The sequence below is a fragment of the Equus quagga genome, chromosome 13 (assembly GCF_021613505.1).
Source record: "Equus quagga isolate Etosha38 chromosome 13, UCLA_HA_Equagga_1.0, whole genome shotgun sequence".
Lineage (NCBI taxonomy): Eukaryota > Metazoa > Chordata > Mammalia > Perissodactyla > Equidae > Equus > Equus quagga.
In genome coordinates this window covers 6,501,068-6,521,662 of record NC_060279.1, presented here as the reverse complement: position 1 = coordinate 6,521,662, position 20,595 = coordinate 6,501,068, and the positions used below count along the sequence as shown (strand labels likewise).

Below are 20,595 nucleotides of genomic sequence, written 5' to 3'. Positions count from 1 at the left end.
GAAACATCCCTTTTTTCCTATGGCCTGCATTGCCAAGTCGCCTGATTCAAAGGATACAATTGCAAACGTACCTCGAGTTATGGATAACTAGGGGAGGAGTTGGAATTTCAGGAGCCGTTTTTGTGTGGGGTCGGAGGAAGGTGTATTATAGATTTAGGATATCAAAGTGGAAGTGACAGATTCGCCACTAAATCAAAGTTGATATTAATCGTATTCATCTTGTACAAGGGTGAGACTATCTCCACAAATTAAAGCTTCTCAGTGCAAACAGTGCAGTTCCTTTTCCACAATGCCTCCAAATATAAACCTCACTTTGCAGGGTATTAGTTGAAGGCTGGACCGCTCCATAGCATTCTGTAGTTAATTGATTCCCTCTCCTTCCCAAACCAGGACCTGAAATACCAATTCGGCTGACTGGGACGACTTTTTTTCAATTCCTATTATGCGGGGAAGGGGGGATGACTAGCGCGCCGCTCCTTAACCACGCATGCCTAAATCTGCCGCAGAGACCTTCGCGCTCTGCCTCATGCTGCGTCAGATGAGTTCCAGCGGCCAGGCCCTCATACTGAGGCTGCGCACTTCGGTGCCGCGGAGCAAACGCATGCGCCTTGAGGCGAGGCTAGCAGAGGCGGCCCTGGGCGGCGCCAGTGTTTTGGAGCCTGGGAGCTGTGGGAGGAGTCTGCGGCCTCACCGTGGTAACCGCAGCGCCGCTGCTGCCCCGCCTTGCAGGCCTCAGGACTGTCATCGCCTTTGGGTGTGGGGGTACTTTGGTCACTGTCCCCGGAAATAGCCCCGCCGGCCTCTTCAGATACCCCCACCCTCCCCACGCCGCCGCCGCCGCCATGCAAGGGGAGGACGCCAGATACCTCAAAAGGTGACGACTCCCCAAGGCTCGGTCTACTCTCCTCGCCCGGGCCCTGAGGAGATCCTTAGAGGTTCTTGGGTTGGCCGTGAGGTGTCTCTGGGCAAAGCTAGAAGCTTAGAGGAGGGATGGGAGACGGGGGGAGAAGTCACGGGAAGGGAGGGTAAAGGTGAATTGGGGAAAGAGGAGCTTGGTGGGCGAGGTTCTCCAGCCCTTACCTGCCTCGGCGGGGCCCTGACGGCGTCGAAGCTGGTGTCTTTGCTACATTACATTGTTCCGGGGAGAGGGGCGGAGGGCGGAGTAAACCGCGGCTTCCTAACCTCCCCCCCCCCCCCCCCCCCCCCCCCCGCCCCCCCCCCCCCCGACTCTCTATTTTTCTCTAATAGATAAATCCCGCGGGAGCCTGGGGATGAAGTCTTCTGGCACCTCCCCTCTGTGTCTTCAGTTTGGGATTCACTGTCGTGGGGGTTTGAAATGATGAAGGTCAAACATGTGGTGGCTTGTAATTTATGGGAGGCTGGGAGATGTGATGAGATGTTACTTTCCAGCCTGTTTCTGCTTTCCTCATTCATTTCATCCATTTCACTGCCATGTATACAGTATAATTTTTGTAGGAGGTTCATAATTATCAAGAGGTTTGTTCAGGAGCTTGAAGGGGAGCAGCCGTACTTTCTTTAGTTCGAAAATATTTGTAGTATCAATTACTCTTCAAAGAAAATTATAATCTGTTCTGATTATTTGTTTGACTCCTTTTAAGGATAAGATCATCCCTGATAAAAAGGGTACCTCTCACTGGACCAAGAGTTAGAAATGATCCAATAGAAACAAACCTTAATTAGGACTCTCCATTTTTAGTTAAGTCCTTATTACTGATTGGGAAGGTCACATGTATTCTTTTGGACATAGTTTCCTTATCTAAAAATGGGGCAGATATTACCTTATGAAGATATGAAGACCAAATATGAAAATACTTTTAAAAGATAAAACGTGTGTAAGGTGGTGGCATTATTTCAAATCATAATATACTTTTACTGAATATGTTTATCCTGGTGATCTAACCTTTAATTGACTCTTAAAAAGGATTCAGACAATTGTAAAATCAACCAACCAACCAACCATCTGCACTGTCTTTGCAGGACTGAGGCGTATATTGCCTGCCTTTCTCATTTTATATAAATGTATCTGAAACTGTCAAATAATCAGGCTTTATTAGTAAAATTTTTAAAAAGGAATATAATCATAGCAAGTATATAGTCAGTATTTCCTCACTAAATGTTGCTTACATTGATCTTTTAAAATATCTCTGTTGAAACTTTTGTGACAGAAGAACATAAAAAATTCTCTTTTAACTTTAAAGTCAAGATTTTTCTAGAGCGAAGAGTGACTATTATACCATTAGCTTATTTTAATGTAAGATAATTGTTCCAGAAGATAGTTTTTCTTAGGATTCTTGTACCCATATGGACCCTTACGCATACTATGAGTTGTAGTTCTCAACCTATTGCTTACTTTTAAAGCCATATCACCTAGAGTTCAAAAATAAAGTTGAACTAGTCACTGTAATGGTTGAAGTAAAATAAGGTCAGAATCTGAAAAGGTTGAAATACACACCTCTCAATTTTGTCTAATTTTGACAATATAAGTAATAAAAAGTTTGCATTGCCTGCTTTCAGGTTAGAAATATGCAACTGGCATATAATCACACAGGCCTGATGGTTTAAGATGTCTGACAGACCCTTCCATTTTAATTAGTTCTTTGATAATGATTACATGTATTCTTTTTGTAATATTTTTACTTTTATATTTTGGTTTTAACCAGATAGCATATGTTTTTAATCTAATTGATTCATTCTAATTTTAATTAGTTAATTTCAGTGGTTTCATTGTAGCTATCACTCAGGAATGTGTAATCTCTTTATGTTTACATTTGTAATAGATTATAGATTTAGAAATCGTGTTTCATTTTTTGTTCTGCTACCAGTTAGTGTTTTGATTCAATAGTAGTTAATAAATACTTACCAAAACCTAGCGTATGCCTAGCATTGTTCTGGTCACTGGGGAAATGATTTAATAGGCACGGTTCATATTCTCAATCAGATATACACACAAATAAATAGTTAACATCAGGTAATTTTTTTTTTCCTCCTCTTGAAACTCTCCGATGGCTTTCCGTTGCTCTTAGAGTTGGAGCACCTACCTTTTCGGCTTCCTCTCTCTGCTCCCTTCCCACCCCCAGTAATTCCATACTTCAGCCTTACGGGAATAACTTCTTTTAGATCCCTATGTGTTTCAGTGTTAGTTTCCAAGTGCCCTTCCCGTTGTCTGAAACTTGCCTTGTTCTTCACTCAGGAAAATCTTCATTTTTCCTATTTTAGCGTAAATGTCGCTTTTTCCAGAAAGTCTTTCCTGGGCCGCCCTTTCCCACCCCACAATCTATGTCAGATGTACCTGGTAGCTTCACATGATACCTAATACCTTGTCTTTCCCTAGTCTTGCTACTTTATTTTTATTGTTTGTCTTTATTACTGGTCTACAAGCTTCAAACGGGTAAGGTACTATGTATTTTACTTCCCATTGTATCCAGGCACCCAGCACAGTGCCTGGAACATAAGTACTCACTAAATAGTTATTAAATAAAGTGAGAATAAGGCTACAAAGAAAAATGGGTCAAATCATATAGGATTTATAAGCTGCAGTAAAGAGTTGAGACTTACAAGAGGAATGGGGAGCCACTGAAGGATTTTAAGAGTTAAGGGCATTCATTCAATCATTCAGTAGTTATTTGAAATCCTACCATGTAAAAGTCACTCAGCCAAGTGATAAAAAGTATTAGATGAATGAGATGTGCGTTCTCTGCCTTTATCGTGCTTATAATGTCACAAGGAATACAGACTTTAGAAAGTATATTATCAGAAGTAGTTATTTTATTGTATTTATAAGTGCTGTAAGTAGATGATAAGTGAAATAGTCAGATTCCTCAATTTATTGCATTTCCCTTTATTGCGCTTTGCAGATAACTGTTTTTTTCCAAAGACCCTCCACCAGCAAAAAGATTTCCACTTACTGAAGGCTCAGATGATGGGTAGCATTTTTTAGCAGTAATGTATTTTTTAATTAAGGTGTATACATTTTTTTTAGACATACTGCTATTGCACACTTAATAGCCTACAGTATAGTGTAAACATAACTTTTATATGCACTGGGAAACCAAAAAATCTGTGGGACTCGCTTTATTGTAATATTAGCATTATTGTGATGGTCTGGAGCCAAACTTGCAACATCTCTGAGGTATGCCTGAAGTATGGTCTTTGTGTAAAGCTTTTTTCACACAGTATAATGTTTTCAGCAGTCATCCATTTTTTAACATTCATCAGTACTTCATTCTTTTTAGTAGCTGAATAAAAATCCATTGTATGGATATAGCACATACTGTTTATCCGTTCGTCTGTTGATGGACATCTAGATTGTTTCCATCTATTGGCTATTGTGAATGAAGGTGCTGTGAACACTCCTGTAATAGTTTTTGTTTGAACACGTGTTTTCACTCTTTGGGTATATACCTAGTTGTTGCTGGGTTATATACTAATTCTATGTTTAACTTATCGAGGAACCAACAAACCATTTTCCACAGTGGCTGCACCATTTTATGTTCCCACCAGCAATGTATGGAGTTTCAGTTTTTCTGGATCCTCACCAACATTTGTTATTTTCTGTTATTTGTTTTTGTTTTTGTTTTTTAAGTTATGACCATTCTAATGGATGTGAAATGATTCTATTGTAGTTTTGATTTACATTTCCCTAGTTACTAGTGACATTAAGCACCTTTAATATCCTTTTTGGACTTTGTCTATCTTCTTTGGACAAAAGAGTTCTTTGTGTGTCCTGGATTCTAGAGCTTTATCAGATAAATGATTTGCAAATATTTTGTCTTGCTCTGTGAATTGTGTTTTCATTCTCTTCATAGTATCCTTTGATATACAAAAGTGTTAAATTTATTTTTTCTTTGATTGCTGTTGCTTTTGATGTCATTATTTAAGAAACCATCACCAAATCCAAGGTCATGAAAATTTGCCCCTTTGTTTTCTTCTAAGGGTTTTTTAGGTTTAGCTCTTAAATTTATGTCTTTGATCTATTTTGAGTTAATTGTGTGGTGGGAGTTGAGAGTACAATTTCATTCTTTTACATGTGGATATCCACTTGTCCCAGCACCATGTGTTAAAGGGATTGTTCTTTCCCCCAATGAAAGTCTTGCCACCCTTGTTGAAAGTCAGTTGATTGTAGATGTAGGTGTTTATTCCTGGACTCAATTCTATTCCACTGATCTATATGTCTGTCTTTATGATAGTACCTCACTATTTTGATTACTGTAGCTTTGTAGTACATTTTGACATCAGGAAGTTTGAGTCTTGAAACTTAGTTCTTCCTTTTCAAGATTGTTTTGGCTCTTCAGGGTCTCTTGTGTTTCCATATGAATTTTAGGATCACTTTTACATTTCTGCAAAAAAGGCTTTGGGATTTTGATAAGGATTGTATTGAATCTTTAGATCACCTTGAGGAATATTGCCATATTAAAAATATTAAGTTGTACAGTCTGTGAATATGGATACTTTCCGGTTATTTAGCTCTTATTAATTTCTTTCAGCAAAGTTTTGTAGTTTTCAGTGTATAAGTATTACACCTCCTTGCTTAAATTTATCCCTTAGTATTTTATTATTTTCAGTTGTAAATGGAATTGTTTTCTTAATTTCCCTTTCAGGATTTTCAGTGCTAGTATAATGAAATACAATTGATTTTCTGTGTATTGATGGTGTATTCTGCAACTTTGCTGAGTTTATTGGCTCTGACAGTTTTCACCATCAGAGATCATGTCATCTGCAGATAGAGATGGTTTTACTTCTTCCTTTTCAATCTAGACTCCTTTTATTTCTTTTCCATTCCTCATTGCTCTGGCTTGAACTTCCAGTACTATGTTGGATAGAAGTCGTGAAAGGAGACACCCTTGTCTTGTTCCTTATCTTAGCAGGAAAACTTTCATTCTTTCACCATTGAGTATAATATCAGCTGTAGATTTTTCATAAATACCCTTTATCATATTGAGGAAATTTTCTTCTATTCCTAATTTATTGAATGCTTTTATCATGAAAGGATTGTTGGGTTTTGTCAAATCTTTTTCTGCATCGATTGAAATAATCATGTATATTTTTTCTTCATTCTATTAATGTACTTTCTTACATTGACTGATTTTTATATTTTGAATCTCCCTTGCATTCTTAGGATAAAATCTACTTGATCATGGTGTATAATACTTTCAATATGCTGCTGGATACTGTTTGCTAGTATTTTGAGGATTTTTAAATCTATATTCATAAAGGATATCTATTTCTATCTATATTCATAAAGGCTATTCTTAAGTGATATTATATTCATAAAAGATATTCTATTTTAGTGGTGTCTTTGTCTTGCTTTGGTATGAGGGTAATGCTGGCCTCATAGAATGAGTTAGGAAGTATTCCTTCTTTTTCTATTTTTTGGAAGAGTTTGAAAAGGATTGATGTTAATTTTTCTTTAAATACTTGGTAGAATTCACTGGTGTAACTATCTGGTCCTGGACTTTCATTTTGGGGAAAGTTTTTGATCACTGATTCAACCTCTTTACTTATTATAGGCCTATTCAGAATTTCTCTTCCTTTGGAGTCAGTTTTGGTAGTTTGTGTGTTTCTGGGAATTTGTCTCTTTTATCTAAGTTATCTAATTTTTTGCCTTAGTTTTTGTTCATAGTATTCTTTTTATCTCTGTAAGATCAGTAGTAATATCTCACTTTAATTTTCCGTTATAGTAATTTGAGGCTTTTCTCTTTTTTCCTTAGGTTAAAGGTTTGTTGATTTTGTTGATCCTTTCAAAGAACTAACTTTCGACTTTTTAAATTTTCTCTATTGCTTTTTTATTCTCTATTTCTTTTATCTCTGTCTTTATCTTTATTATTTCCTTCCTTCTACTAGCTTGGGGTTTAGCTTGCTCTTTTTCTAGTTCCTTGAGGTGCGAAATTAGGTTATTGATTTGAAATCTTTTTTTATTGAGATATAATTGATGTATAACATTATATTAGTTTCAAGTGTACAACATAATGATTTGTACATATTGTCAAATGATCACCACAGTAAGTGTAGTTAACATCCATTGCCTCACAGTAACAATTTTTTTCTTGTGATTAGAACTTCTGAGATTTACTCTCTTAGCAATTTTCGAATATATAGTACTGTATTATTAACTGTGGTCACCATGCTGTACATTACATTCCCAGGACTTAGTTATTTTATAACTGGAAGTTTGTACCTTTTGACCACCTTCACCTATTTCACCCAACACCCACCTCCCACCTCTGGCAAGCATCAATCTGTTCTTTGTGTCTATGAGTTTGGGTTTTGTTTTGTTTTTAGATTCCACATATAAGTGAGATCATAAAAGACAGTCTTTTCTCTCTATTTCACGTACCATAATGCTCTCAAGTACCATCCATGTTGTTGCAAATGGCAAGATTTTTTTCTTTTTTGTGGCTGAATAATTCATGTATATGTATACCATATCTTGTTTTTGTGCCAATACCGTACTGTTTTGATCATTGAAGCTTTGTAATATAGTTTGAAATCAGGAATTGTGGTGCCTCCACTTTGTTCTTCTTTCTCAAGGTTGCTTTGGCTATTTGGGATCTTTTGTGGTTCCATACAAATTTTAGAATTGTTTGTTCTCTTTCTGTGAAAAATGCCATTGGGATTTTGAGACAGATTGCATTGAATCTGTAGATTGCTTTGGGTAGTGTGGACATTTTAACAATATTTATTCTTCTCATCCATGAACATGGAATTGCTTTCCATTTATTTGTGTCTTCTTCAATTTCTCTCATCATTATCTTATAGCTTTCAATGTACAGATCTTTCACCTCCTTGGTTAAATTTATTTCTAGGTATTCTATTCTTTTGGATGCAGTTGTAAATGGGATTGTTTTCTTAATTTCTTTTTCTGATAGTTTATTATTAGTGTATAGAAACAATTGATTTTTGTGTGTTAATTTTGTATCCTGCAACTTTATTGAATTTATAAGTTCTTACAGTTTTTTGGTGGAGCCTTTAGGTTTTTTTATGTACAATATCATGTCATCTGCAAATAGTGATGGTTTTACTTCTTCCTTTCTGATTTGGATTTTTTTTTTTCTTGCCTAATTACTCTGGCTAGGACTTCCAATACTATGTTGAATAGAAGTGGTGAGGGTGAGCATCCTTGCCTTGTTCCTCATCTTTAAGGAAAAGCTTTCAGCTTTTCACCATTGCGTATGATGTTAGCTTGGGCTTGTCGTATGTGGCCTTGATTATATTGAAGTACATTTTTTCTGTACCCACTTTGTTGAGAGTTTTTATCATAAATGGGTATTGACTTTTGTCAAATGCTTTTTCTGCATTTATTGAGGTGATCATATGACTTTTATCTTTCATTTTGTAAACTTGATATGTCATATTGATTTGCATTTATTGAACCATCCTTACATTGCTAGAATAAATCCCATTTGATCATGGTTTCTGATCCTTTAAAGGTATTGTTGAATTTGGTTTGCTAGTATTTTGTTGAGGATCTACATTCATCAGGGATGTTGGCCTATAATTTTTTTTCTTCTGGCACCCTTGTCTGGTTTGCTATCACGGTAATTCTGGCCTTGTGAAATAAGTTTGGAAGTATTCCCTCCTCTTCTGTTTTTTGGAGGAGTTTGAGAATAATTGGTATTAATTCTTCTTTAAATGTTTGGTAGAATTCACCAGTGAAACTGTTGGGTCTGGACTTTTGTTTGTTGGGAGTTTTTTGATTACTGATTCGATCTTTTTACTAGTAATTGATCTGTTCATATTTTCTTTTTCTTCATGATTCAGTCTTGATACATTCTATGTTTCTAAGAATTTACCCATTTCTTCTAGGTTGTCAAATTTATTGGTGTATAATTGTTACAAGTAATCTCTTGTGATCCTTTGTATTTCTGTAGTGTCAATTGTAATACCTCCTCCTTCATTTCTGATTTTATTTATTTGAGTCCTCTTATTTTCTTGGTAAGTCTAGCTAAAGGTTTGTCAATTTTGTTTATCTTTTCAAAGGACTAACTCTTAGTTTTATTGATCTTTTCTGTTGTCTTTTTAATATCTATTTCATTTATTTCTGCTCTGATCTTTGTTATTTCCTTCTTTCTGCTAATTTTGACTTCATTTGGTCTTCTTTTTCTAGTTCCTTGAGGTGTAAAGTTAGATTGTTTATTTGAGATCTTTCTTTTTTCTTAATATAGGCATTTATCTATATTAACTTCCCTCTTAAAACTGCTTTTGCTGCATTCTTTAAGTTTTTGGTATATTGTATTACCGTTTTCCTTTGTCTCAAAGTATTTTTTGATTTCTCTTTTGATTTCTTCTTTGACCCATTGGTTGTTCAGTAGCATGTTGTTTAATCTCCACATATTTGAGAATTTTCCCGTTTTCTTCTTGTAATTGATTCTGTTTTCATACTTTTGTGGTTGGAAAAGATGCTTGATATGATTTCAGTCTTAAAATATTAAGATTTGTTTTGTAGCCTAACATGTGATCTGTCCTGGAGAATGTTCCATATGTACTTGAAAAGAATATGTATTCTGCTGTTTTTGGATGGAGTGTTCTGTTTATATCTGTTAAGGCCATCTGGTTTAATGTGTTGTTTAAAGCTGATGTTTCCTTATTGATTTTCTGTCTAGATGATCTATCCATTGATGAAATGTGGTATGAAAGTCCCCTACTATTGTTATATCTATCTGTCTGTCTGAAATGCTATTTCTCCCTTGAGGTCTGTTAATATTTGCTTTGTATATTTGTATATTATGTGTATACACACATAATACTCCTGTGTGTATTATGTGTATAAATAAATATTTACAGATGTTATATTTTCTTATTGAATTGATCCCTTTATCATTATGTAATGACCTTCTTTCTCTCTTATTACAGTATTTGTCTTAAAGTCTGTTTGTCTAAGTATAGCTACCTCAGCTTTCTTTTGGTTTCCATTTGGATGGAATACCTTCTTATAGCTCTTCACTTTCAGTTTTTGCGTGTCCTTGCATCTGAAGTGAGTCTCTTATAGGCAGCATATAGAAGGGTCTTGTCTTTTTATCCATTCAACAACTCCATGTGTTTTGACTGGAGAATTTAGTCCATTTACATTCAGTGTAATTATTGATAGGTAGGTACTTATTGCTGTTTTGCTCCTTGTTTTCTGGCTGTTTTGTAATTCTGTTCCTTTCTTCTTCTCTTGCTCTCTTTGTGATTTGATGATTTTCTGTAGTGCCATGTTAGATTCCTTTCTCTTTCTCTTTTGTGCATCCATATAGATTTTTACTTTGTGGTTACCGTGAGGCTTACATAAAACAACTTACTTTTATAACAGTCTGTTTTAACACCTTAAGATTGAACGCATTCTAAAGCTCTACATTTTTACTCTTCCTGCCATGTTTTGTGTTTTTGATGTCACAATTTACATCTTTTTATCTTATGTGTCCCTTAACAAATTATTGTATTTATAGGTCTTTTTTCTACTACTTTTGTCTTTTAACCTTCATACTACCTTTATAAGTAATTAACCTACCTTCCTTACATCATTAGTTTATTATGAATTTTATTATATATTTACCTTTACTAGTGAGATTTCATAGGTTTTCCCGTTACTAATTAGTGCCGTTTTGTTTCAGCTTAAAGAAGTCCCTTTAACATTTCTTGTATGGCTAGTCTAGTGGTGATGAACTCCTTTAGCTTTTGCTTGTCTGGAAAACTCACTCTCCATCATTTCTGTATGACACTTTCACTGGGTTGAGTAAAAACTGCTTGGCAACTTTTCCTTTCAGCGCTTGGATATGTTGTGCCACTCCTTTCTAGCCTGCAAAATTTCTGCTGAAAAATCTGCTGGTAGTCTTATGGGGGTTCCCTTGTATGTAACAAGTTGTTTTTCTCTTGCTGCTTTTAAGATTCTCTCTTTGTCTTTAACTTTTGATACTTTTATTATAATATGTCTTGGTGTGGCTCCCAAAGAGGGCTGGTAGATGTGTGTTATATTAGATGCCTCAGGCTAAGCTTTTCAGATAAGCAAATAAGCCTCTTTCACAGAGACTCTGGGCACTTTTCAGTCAGTTGCCTCTGCACTGGGGTGGATGAGTCTGTGTGCACAAGCCCTTTAAGAACTGTCTCTCTGTTTACTATAGCCTTGTGGGTCTCGTGGACATAAGCCCAGTTTGCTTTCAAAGCTGGATGTTTTGGGGGCTCATCCCTCAAGTGCAGGTCTTAAAAGTTGCAGTGCCAGATTAAAAGTTGGGGTTCAAACCCTTCACTCCTCAGGTAGAAGGTCAGGTTTGTGAGTTCCTTCCCAATTGTGCCTCACTGTGCTGGGGGTGGGGTTTATGGCAAGATTGTGTCTCAGCTTCTCCTGTCTGCTTCAATATGGGTTTTTTCTCATTCACCCAATGTGTAGGAATTGCTCACCTAATTTTTGGACATTTGTTCAGAGGAAATTATTCCATATATAACTGTAGGATCAGTGGATCTGTGGGAGAAGGTGAGTTCAGGATCCTGCTATGTTGCCATCTGAACAGGAATCTGCAATAAATCCTTTTGAGAGCAATAATTTTTTAGAAAGTACCTGTTTAATGAAAAATTAAGGGCTGAATTTTTGTTTCTCTAGAAAACTGATGATGGAAGGTATAAGACAATGTTAGTCAGCATTTAATATCTATTTTGGAGATTATGATGATAGGATCAACCACATGAAGTCTAGAAAGATCAGGATGTACTTCAGAAGTTAGCAGTTAGGAACACTATGCCCAGAGGTAACAATTATCACATGTAGTTATAGAAGGTGTATTTTATATCATTCTGTGAAGCATGACTTCTCATTGAGATTTTTTAAAAAACCTATTTTCTAAATCAGTTTAGCACATTTTTGGTTTCAGTTTTCTTGTGCATTTTTAAAAAAAGTGAAGTAGGGCTGATATTGCGAAGGCTCTGTTAGTAGAAGAAATTTGCAAACAGTTAAAAGATATCAATTTCAGTGTCATAAGATGCTTCAAATAGAAAATCAGTCAATTCCAATAATGGGTTAAATTTTTTTCTTCTTATTCATGGATCCCAGGTAAAACATTTGGATTCATTCTCTCAGTAGTTAAACATCTGACATCATTATGTAGGCTATGTTAAATTCAGTTTGATAGTCAACATTTAAGATAAAATTATTTATTTTGTAGTGATGATACACATATAAATTCTGGTGAGACACATTGTTATGGTAAAAACAGTTTTCTTATTGTCAGCCTTCAAACAGAAACCAGTTTAAGAGACAAAACGTTTGTTTGGGATCAAAGAATTGCATTTCTGGGAACACAGATCCAGGTAGAAACCCACATAGTAGCTAGGGAGTAAAAGTCAGGGGCTTTTAAAGAGAAAGAAGGGAGGTTTGTATTACAAAGAGTTATAATTGAAATTGGAGGCAGAGAGCTGGTCTTGGGTAAACATTGATTGACTATTGATTCTATCTTTAGAAAGTTCACAGTCATTAGTCTTTGTGATCAAGATGTTGGTTCTCCTCTGACTTCTCAAACAATTGTTTGTAAAACAATTGCCATTTTGGCCCAGTCCAAGATGCAAGACAACAAGGCAGTTTCTCTGTAAAGGCAGCTCCAACTCCATTTTAAAATGGCTCCACTAAAGTCAGTTTTGATGTTAGTGAATCGACTATCAACAGCCAGTATATACTTTTCATAGATTGCGTGCAGATGTAATTCATAATTGTATCCAAACAAGCTAGAATATTTTACCAACCAAAATAGAATTTGAAATCATGGTTGTCAATTTAAAAATATTTATATCATAGATAAATATAAAGTAACAATTACAAAATATTTTGAGCCCTTAAAGAACTACTCTGTAAATCAGCCAAGTGTCCTGCAATGATTTTGAATGTTTTGTAAATGAATTCTGTAAATTTTGTTCAACATAGGTTAGAAATAATCAAGGTGTTCAACAAATGGAGTATCTGGAATGTGAGCGTATGCAGTTCTAAAGGCAAAGTATTCTCTTTGATAAAGTCACTATATACTAATAAAAGTATGCTACTACATAGTATGTATAATATGGACCTAGTTTGTAATATGTGTATTTTATATATTCAGTGGCACTGCCAAGGGGGACAGGGGAGGGGTTTACCATCGCATACTCTCCATCAGCCCCTACATTGATATAAACTATTAATACTTGTGTCAATCTTATGTAAAGTGCTATTCAAATGTAATTTCAACTCTATCAGATTGCTACCCTTAAGCCTGTTCTATAAAGAAATTCTAGAGCTGCCACTCTCTGGTTGTATATTATTTACATATAGATAGAAAAATATCTGGATGTATATGTACTAAAATGGCAAAGTTGGTTTCTTCTAGGCTTTTGAGTTTATTTTTTCTCTTTGCTAATTTCTGTGCTATATTTTTCCTACAATAAACATAAATTGCTTTAATGGTAAAGAAATTTAAAAAGTTTAATTAGCTTACTCCTTTAAAACACACACACACAAAAAAAGCAAACAAAAACTGAAAAGGAATGGTGAGGTTCTTTAAACTATTTGATTTCTTTGGAGAAAGGCAATATATCAGACCAGAGGACAAGAATTATGCTTTTCTCCTAGCTGTTAATATGTGGAAGGCCCATTTTGAAAGTGGTGGTAGGAGGCTACTCTTTGGATCTGCACCTATATTTTATCTTTACAATTCTCACTTAATTGGCTATAGTTACCCCCTTCTATATAAGAAGTTCAGTACTGGGATTGCTCTCCATCTCATCAGAAAGCAAATAACTACTTTGCTTTATAATTAATATAGTTTCTGTAGTGCTATATTACATCTGTTCTTTTAGCTTTCCTTATTCTTTTCATTCCTGTGATTTCTCTAGCTTTTGATTGCTAACCTGAAGTTGTATCCATTTGTCTTAGCTTTTGGAATCTGCACCATCTTGGTTAATATGTGTGTATATATCCGATTTCCTAATTCACTAATTTTTACTGGTCTGCCTGGTTTCTAACTGCTCTCCTTCCTTAGCAGCTTTGTTCCATAAGTCTTACTATCAGTTTAGTTGCTGACCTACCTTGACTCTGGCAGTGGTATATTTGATTTCCTACCCTATCTTTACTACCCTTGACTCTTAATCAGCATCCTAACATGGATTTCAGATCCTTACCCTTCTTTTCATAAAGAAGTCTGCTGAAAAAAATCATCAAAAATTACATTGAAAATATGCATAATAAGCCAGTTATTCCTAACTGAAGGAAACGTTTTGAGTTTCTGATTATTGGAATTAATTTAAGATGTCATATTTATATTATTTATCATCAGTCTAAAAGATCCCACTAGCTAGCTAGCTAGCTGTGACCACAGTGGGAAATTTCGCTTGTGTCTGTTGCATATTCTCTTCTAATACAACTCATTTTATCACTTTCCAAAGTGGTCGAGTGACAAGTAGTGATTAATTCATCATTGATTTACTTTTAAATTGGTTTACAGTTAAAAATTTATTCGTTTACTTTAGGGGCTTGAGGACAAAGTATATACAACCTTTCTATGGAAACTACTAATGATACTATAATTTGAGATATGTATCTATAGAACATAACCCATAAATGCTTTTTTATTGTGTAATTTGAGTGTTATTTGAAGTATGATTTAGATAGTGATGCTGCAGTTTATATACTTATGTAAGATGATCCAAAATAAATACTGCAGTTTAGATACTTTCTTTATGTCATTCTGTGATACAGTTAATGGGCTAAATATTGGGCAGGGTTTTTTTTTAATATAAATTTTGGGGCAGCTGTTTGTGGTTTTGAATTGCTGATTTTTGGTTGAGGTTATTCTCTAAAATCATCTTAATTGTTTCATTCACTTGCTCTTATGAATGATTCTTTGGGTAATTGTATTTTTTCCCATGTGCAACTATTCATAAAGGTACTTTCTGCAACACCAAGAATTATAAGTATAGTACAGAGCTTACAGAGTTGGAGAAAAAGAGTTATTTCTCTGCCCAAGTTAAGAGTAAATCTGATTTAAATGTATATGTTAATCCAGCCCACATGTTTTTGGAACTAGGAACTGGATAAAAACCCTGGACATTTTGTGAGTTTGTAATCTAGCTATGCCGTTTTTTATTTTATATATAGGAAAGTTAAAGGAGGAAATATTGATGTTCATCCATCAGAAAAAGCACTCATTGTTCAATATGAAGTGGAAGCTACCATTCTTGGAGAAATGGGGGATCCCATGTTGGGAGAACGAAAGGAATGCCAAAAAATGTAAGTTTTCTTCATTTGTGCACATTTTGAAAATAGTGAACCTTATACAAACTTTATACAAATCTGATGTTATTTAAATCTGCATAGATGATAAATGGTTATGGCATTCTTTTAGACATACTTCATCTTAGTGAAACGGAGACTATTTTAGACTATAAATATGGAGTATATTTATTCCAGAGAAAATTGTGTTTATGTAAGCATAATGGAAACCTGCTGAAAAATACTTATTCTGATTTATCCCATTTAGTAAATGCATATAATAGAATATAAACTACTACAACTTATGAAATCAATTATAAAAGATATGTTTATGTGAGACTTTTTAGCTGAATTTAGGAAATTTGTATTTTAGGGGATCCTGTGTTCTTCTTTCTTCCCTGGAATTGCAGAGAGGGGTATGACTTCCAAAATTCTCAAATGGGACATGCACCTTGAATTCATCTCTTAAAAATCTAGCCCTCTGAAAGATGTTAATAATAAGACAAGTATTTTCTGACTCAGTGAGATGAGCTTAGATCTCCCAGAACCCCTTGGGAACTGGCCTTTTTCTTTAATTCTGCAATTGTCCTGGTGAGGATCTTGCCCTTTTTCCATAGTTTTGTGGAAATAGAGAAGGTCTGAGATCACCTAGTATTCTCTCCCAACCTTCTTCCCCCCATGAAAAGTTTGGATTTGGGAACTAGTTAAAGAGAATTTTAGTGTGTTTGGGTAGTATTAAGTATATTCAGGCTGCTGGCAGTGTATGTGATAGTATTTAGCACACTGAAAAGCACTTTATTTTAAATATATAGCAGTGGTTAACTGGTTGTGATTTTTCTGCCAGGGTACATTTGGCAATGCCTGGAGACATATTTGGTTGTCATAACTGGAGGGGAGCTATTGGCATCTAGTGGATAAAGGCCAGTGTGCTGCTAAACATCCTACAGTGCCCAAGATAGCCACCTAAAAACGACCAGTTATTTGACCCAAAATTTTAATAGTGCTGCAACTGATAAACTTTGGTGTATAGCACCCTGAAAAGAGAAGCTGCTTAGTGTCTTACTAAGATCTCTAATCTATCTTCTTATTTGGGTTGGAAGGAGACTAAGTTACACAGATAATTCATTGAAAATAACTGAGTCCTTGGATAATCCACTAGAAGAGAAATACACTTGCATACACACATACCCACACTGTAGATTCTAATTCACATGCTCACACTTTTTGTTTTATCACACTTTTTCACTTCCATTTGTGTATTTCTGATTGCTGCCTGAGTCTTGTACACTTGAGAACACGTGAAAATCTCTTGAGATCTTATTAATTTGATTTCCAAAGAAACGCTAACATATCAGAGTCTGCCTTTAGAACCTAATACATCCACATTTCATGAGAGAAATTTAGTTTTTAGTTCTTAAGAATGCAATCAGTAGCTTTATTCAACTAGAATAAGAGAATGTTGTTAAGGTTTGAAAATCTGCAGGCTTTCTAGACAAGGGATACATTCACTAGAGAGCCAGCCACCTGGAAAGAGTTACTACCAACTGTGGCTACGGTAAGTGGAATTAAACATCAGTAAGGGAAAAACTTGAGTAACTCAACCTTGTGATACTAAACTCTGGCTGCACAAGATTTGAAGAGGAATCATTGTGGCACCAATAGGAGGATATGGTTTGTTGATAGTTCAAGATGCTTTATCAATGATGGCAGCTGGAGGTGAGGATTTTGAGGGGACATGCATATAGATTGAGATAGGTATGAAGTGAAACTGTCATTGAATTAGGGTAGTCAGTGCTATCTTATATTTCATTCTCCCTTATTGGACAAAGGAATGTATAAGCCTATCTTCAACAGAGTCCCGGTTTTCTGATGATTTCTTTATAAGAAACTGAGGGTTATAGTCCCAAAATAATATAGGTGTTTTGCTTGTGACTTGTTGGTGTTCTTAATAGGCATGGACTGCCTAATGAAGATTCTGTTTTTTTATTATAGGAATAATCAGTAAACATATAGCTGACATTTCCTAAAAATTCTGGTACTACCTGTTTTTGCTTTGTCTTTTATAATTAGGGAAGGATTTAGGAGAGAGACTTAGACACTAAAAGAAGAAAATATGTTATCTTGGATGGGGAGAAAGATGAATCAGATTGCTAATATATATGTTGGTTGAAAAACAGATCTAAAAAAGATAGAAAATCTGCATTGTTAAATCAAGATACCACTGCACACCTATTAGAATGGGTAAAATCAAACACTGACAGCAACAAATGCTGGTGAGGATGTAGAGCAACTGGAACGTTTTCATGGATGGTGGGAATATAAAATGGTATAGCCACTCTGGCGGACAGTTTGGCAGTTTCTTACAAAGCTAAACATAGGCTTACCATACAATCCAGCAGTTGTGCTCCTACGTGTTAACCCAAATGAATTGAAAACATGTCCGCACAAAAACCTGCACATGAATGTTTATAGCAGCTTTATTTATAGTTGGCAACAATTGGAAGCAACCAAGACACCCTTCAATAAGCAAACGAGTCAACAAACTGTGGTATATCCATAGAGTCAGGTATTATTTAGTGCTAAAAAGAAATCGACTATGAAGCTCTGAAAAGACATGAAGGAACCTAAATGCATATTACTAAGTAAAAGAAGCCAGACTGGTAAAACTACATACTGTGTGATTCCAACTGGGTGACCTTCTAGAAAAGGCAAAACTAAAGTAAAAAAGATTAGAGGTTGTCAGGGGTTCAGGGCGTGGGAAGGAGAATAGCTGGATCCCAGTGCATTTTTAAGGGAGTAAAACTATTCTGTATGATATCTTAATGGTGGATACATGGCATGATGCATTTGTCACAGCCCATAGAACTGTACAATACAAAGAGTGAACCCTAATGTAAACTGTGGACTTTAGTTAATAATAATGTGTCAGTATTGGTTCATCAGTTGTAGCAAAGGTACCACGCTAATGCAAGATGCTGATAGTAGAAAAAACTATATAGGGCAGGGCGTGGGGGAGTTGGGCAGCTGTAATGGAAATATACGTATGGGAACTCTACTTTCTGCAGTTTCTCTGTAAACCTAAAACTGCTCTAAAGAAGACTAGTAAGAAATTTTTAAAATATATATTTATAGAGTTTCTGTTGTGCCTCTTTTCAGTCAGATTTATAGAAACTGTCAAGATTTCCCAGTTTCTTGTTAAATTTAAACATGGAGAGGTCTTTTGAGAGTTTTTCTCTGAGTGTACTCTCCTTTCTATCTCTGCCCTCGCATATGCGGCTAAAATTACACAAAAATATAATCAACAGTTTAAAAGACTTAAAAGGTAGGAGCATAAACAGCCAAATTGATTAAAGAAAAAATAAAGGGACAGAGTGTTGCTGTGATTCTTGTTACAAATATTAGAAGCCACTATAGCAAATTTAAGCATAAAAGGAATTTATTAAAGGGTATTAGGTAGCTTGTAGAATTCTAAGAGGAGCAGATTTGGGGATGGCTATATAGCTGGGAATAATATCTAAGTCATTCTATTGGACTTATTTCAGGAGAGATCATCTACATCTGAATAATGATTTCACAAATGCTGAATACAGGGCATTTTTCTGAGCTCTCTGTCCCTGCTGCCTCTAATACGTTGATGTTGCTCCAAAAATTGGCCATCTTCACCAAGAAATAATCCTGCACAGTGGCTGCTTTCTTCTGTTTCTCTCTTTTGTGTGTGTGTGAGGAAGCTTTGCCCTGAGCTAACGTCTGTTGCCAATCTTCCTCTTTTTGCTTGAGGAAGATTGTTTCTGAGCTAACATCTGTGGTAGTCTTCCTCTGTTTTATGTGGGATGCTGCCACAGCATGGCTTGATGAGTGGTGCTAGGTCCACGCCCGGGATCTGAACCTGTGAACCCCAGGCCACCAAAGTGGAGCTCACAAACTCAATCACTATGCCACTGGGTAGCCCCTTATGTTTCTCTTTTTGAAGCTAAGACTTGCGTGAGAGCATCTGCTTGAAAGAGTCTTTTGCCACCAGTTTGAGTCTTCACCCTGAACCTAATTTTATGTCTTCATAGCTCTCCCTGGTGCCATGATTCCGTGTAAATTGGCAATTGTTTCTAGATTCAGAACAACGTTCTCTTGTTGAGCTTCCAATGAATCTCCTGGACTACATTTAAAAGGAGGGAGAAGCTGGTCTATTATTTTTTAATGTACTAACAAGTATAAAATATATTCAGTTGTTCCCCAGAATTCCTCATATAGGTCTTAAAATGTGTCTTGCCTTTTTTCTTCTTCCTTCTATTTAATTTCCACCAGAATAACAGAATCTGAAAATATCGATATTGTATCTTGGCACTAAGTAAAAAAATTAAATGCTTGTGAATATGGTCAAGAAAATGATTCATTTTTGGCGGTATGGATTCTCACATCCAATAATGACTAAAGACTTTATATATATTACATCAGAAATACTGTTTTAAAACTAAATCTTTGAATATGCTGTCCTGCTTAGAAGAGTCAGATGTAGATTTTATCTTTCCTTTGTTATCTCATTTGTCTAGTTGAAAGAAAATCATTGCTTTGCATTTTTCTAAGCCTAATTATGTCTAATACTTCGTTATATTTTGCTAAAAGAGTCTATGTCAGGTGCATTTAAATGCTTTATAAATTATTTGAAAGACATTAAATTATCACTTACTTTAATAATACCTGAGTTGGAAAATTCTGATGTGCTTGCAGCATTCGTCTTAAGAGTCTCAATGCCAACACAGATATAACTTCCCTGGCACGGAAGGTGGTTGAAGAATGTAAGCTCATTCATCCCTCGAAACTAAGTGAGGTAGAACAGCTGTTGTACTATCTACAGAACCGCCGTGATTCATTGTCAGGAAAAGGTAAGTAGAAGAATTCCTGACTTTTTAATGCAAAACCAGAGTTGTTTGACTATAGTTTGTGCTTTCAGTATTTGAATGTTGGGATTTTTTTTTGCCAGTGCTGTGAATAGCTAAATGAATGAAAAAATGAATAAATATAATAGTTTCCAACATTCAGGCTTTTATATTAGATGCTTCCACACAAAATGATCTGTTTCTGTTTCATACTGTGTGTTTGTGTGTGTGTATGTGTGTGTGTACAAATATGCTGAAATAAAGAATAAAAAAGCAAATGTCTGTCATAGTCATTCTAGAGTAATAAAAGGAGAGAATTTGGGGCAGAAAACCTGTTTTTGCTACCCCAACTAGATTTATATTTTCTAAATTTCCTATTGACATTTAATATAATTTGAATTTATTACTTAAGTATTTAAATGTTAAAATATGTCATATGCTTTAGACTATTCTAAAGATATGTTTTATGAATCTTTTTTAGAAAAATATTATATTTTCATTCCT

The 20,595-nt window shown here is 35.4% G+C and overlaps 1 protein-coding gene across 4 annotated transcripts in view; it reads left to right on the top strand.

Moving 5' to 3' along the window:
* The first annotated feature begins 635 nt into the window (after positions 1–635).
* The window catches only part of KIFAP3 (kinesin associated protein 3), a 148,425-nt gene continuing 128,465 nt past the window's right edge, over positions 636–20,595 (top strand). Inside the window, exons 1-4 of one of the 4 annotated variants that reach the window (XM_046682627.1) lie at positions 650–874; positions 1,249–1,345; positions 15,107–15,238; positions 19,943–20,097. In XM_046682627.1, the coding sequence (XP_046538583.1) occupies positions 15,195–15,238; positions 19,943–20,097 (199 nt within the window). In that variant the 5' untranslated portion in view covers positions 650–874; positions 1,249–1,345; positions 15,107–15,194. Of the gene's footprint in view, positions 875–1,248; positions 1,346–15,106; positions 15,239–19,942; positions 20,102–20,595 lie in introns of those variants that run through there. The other 3 variants (XM_046682625.1, XM_046682624.1, XM_046682628.1) reach the window with 3 other exon arrangements.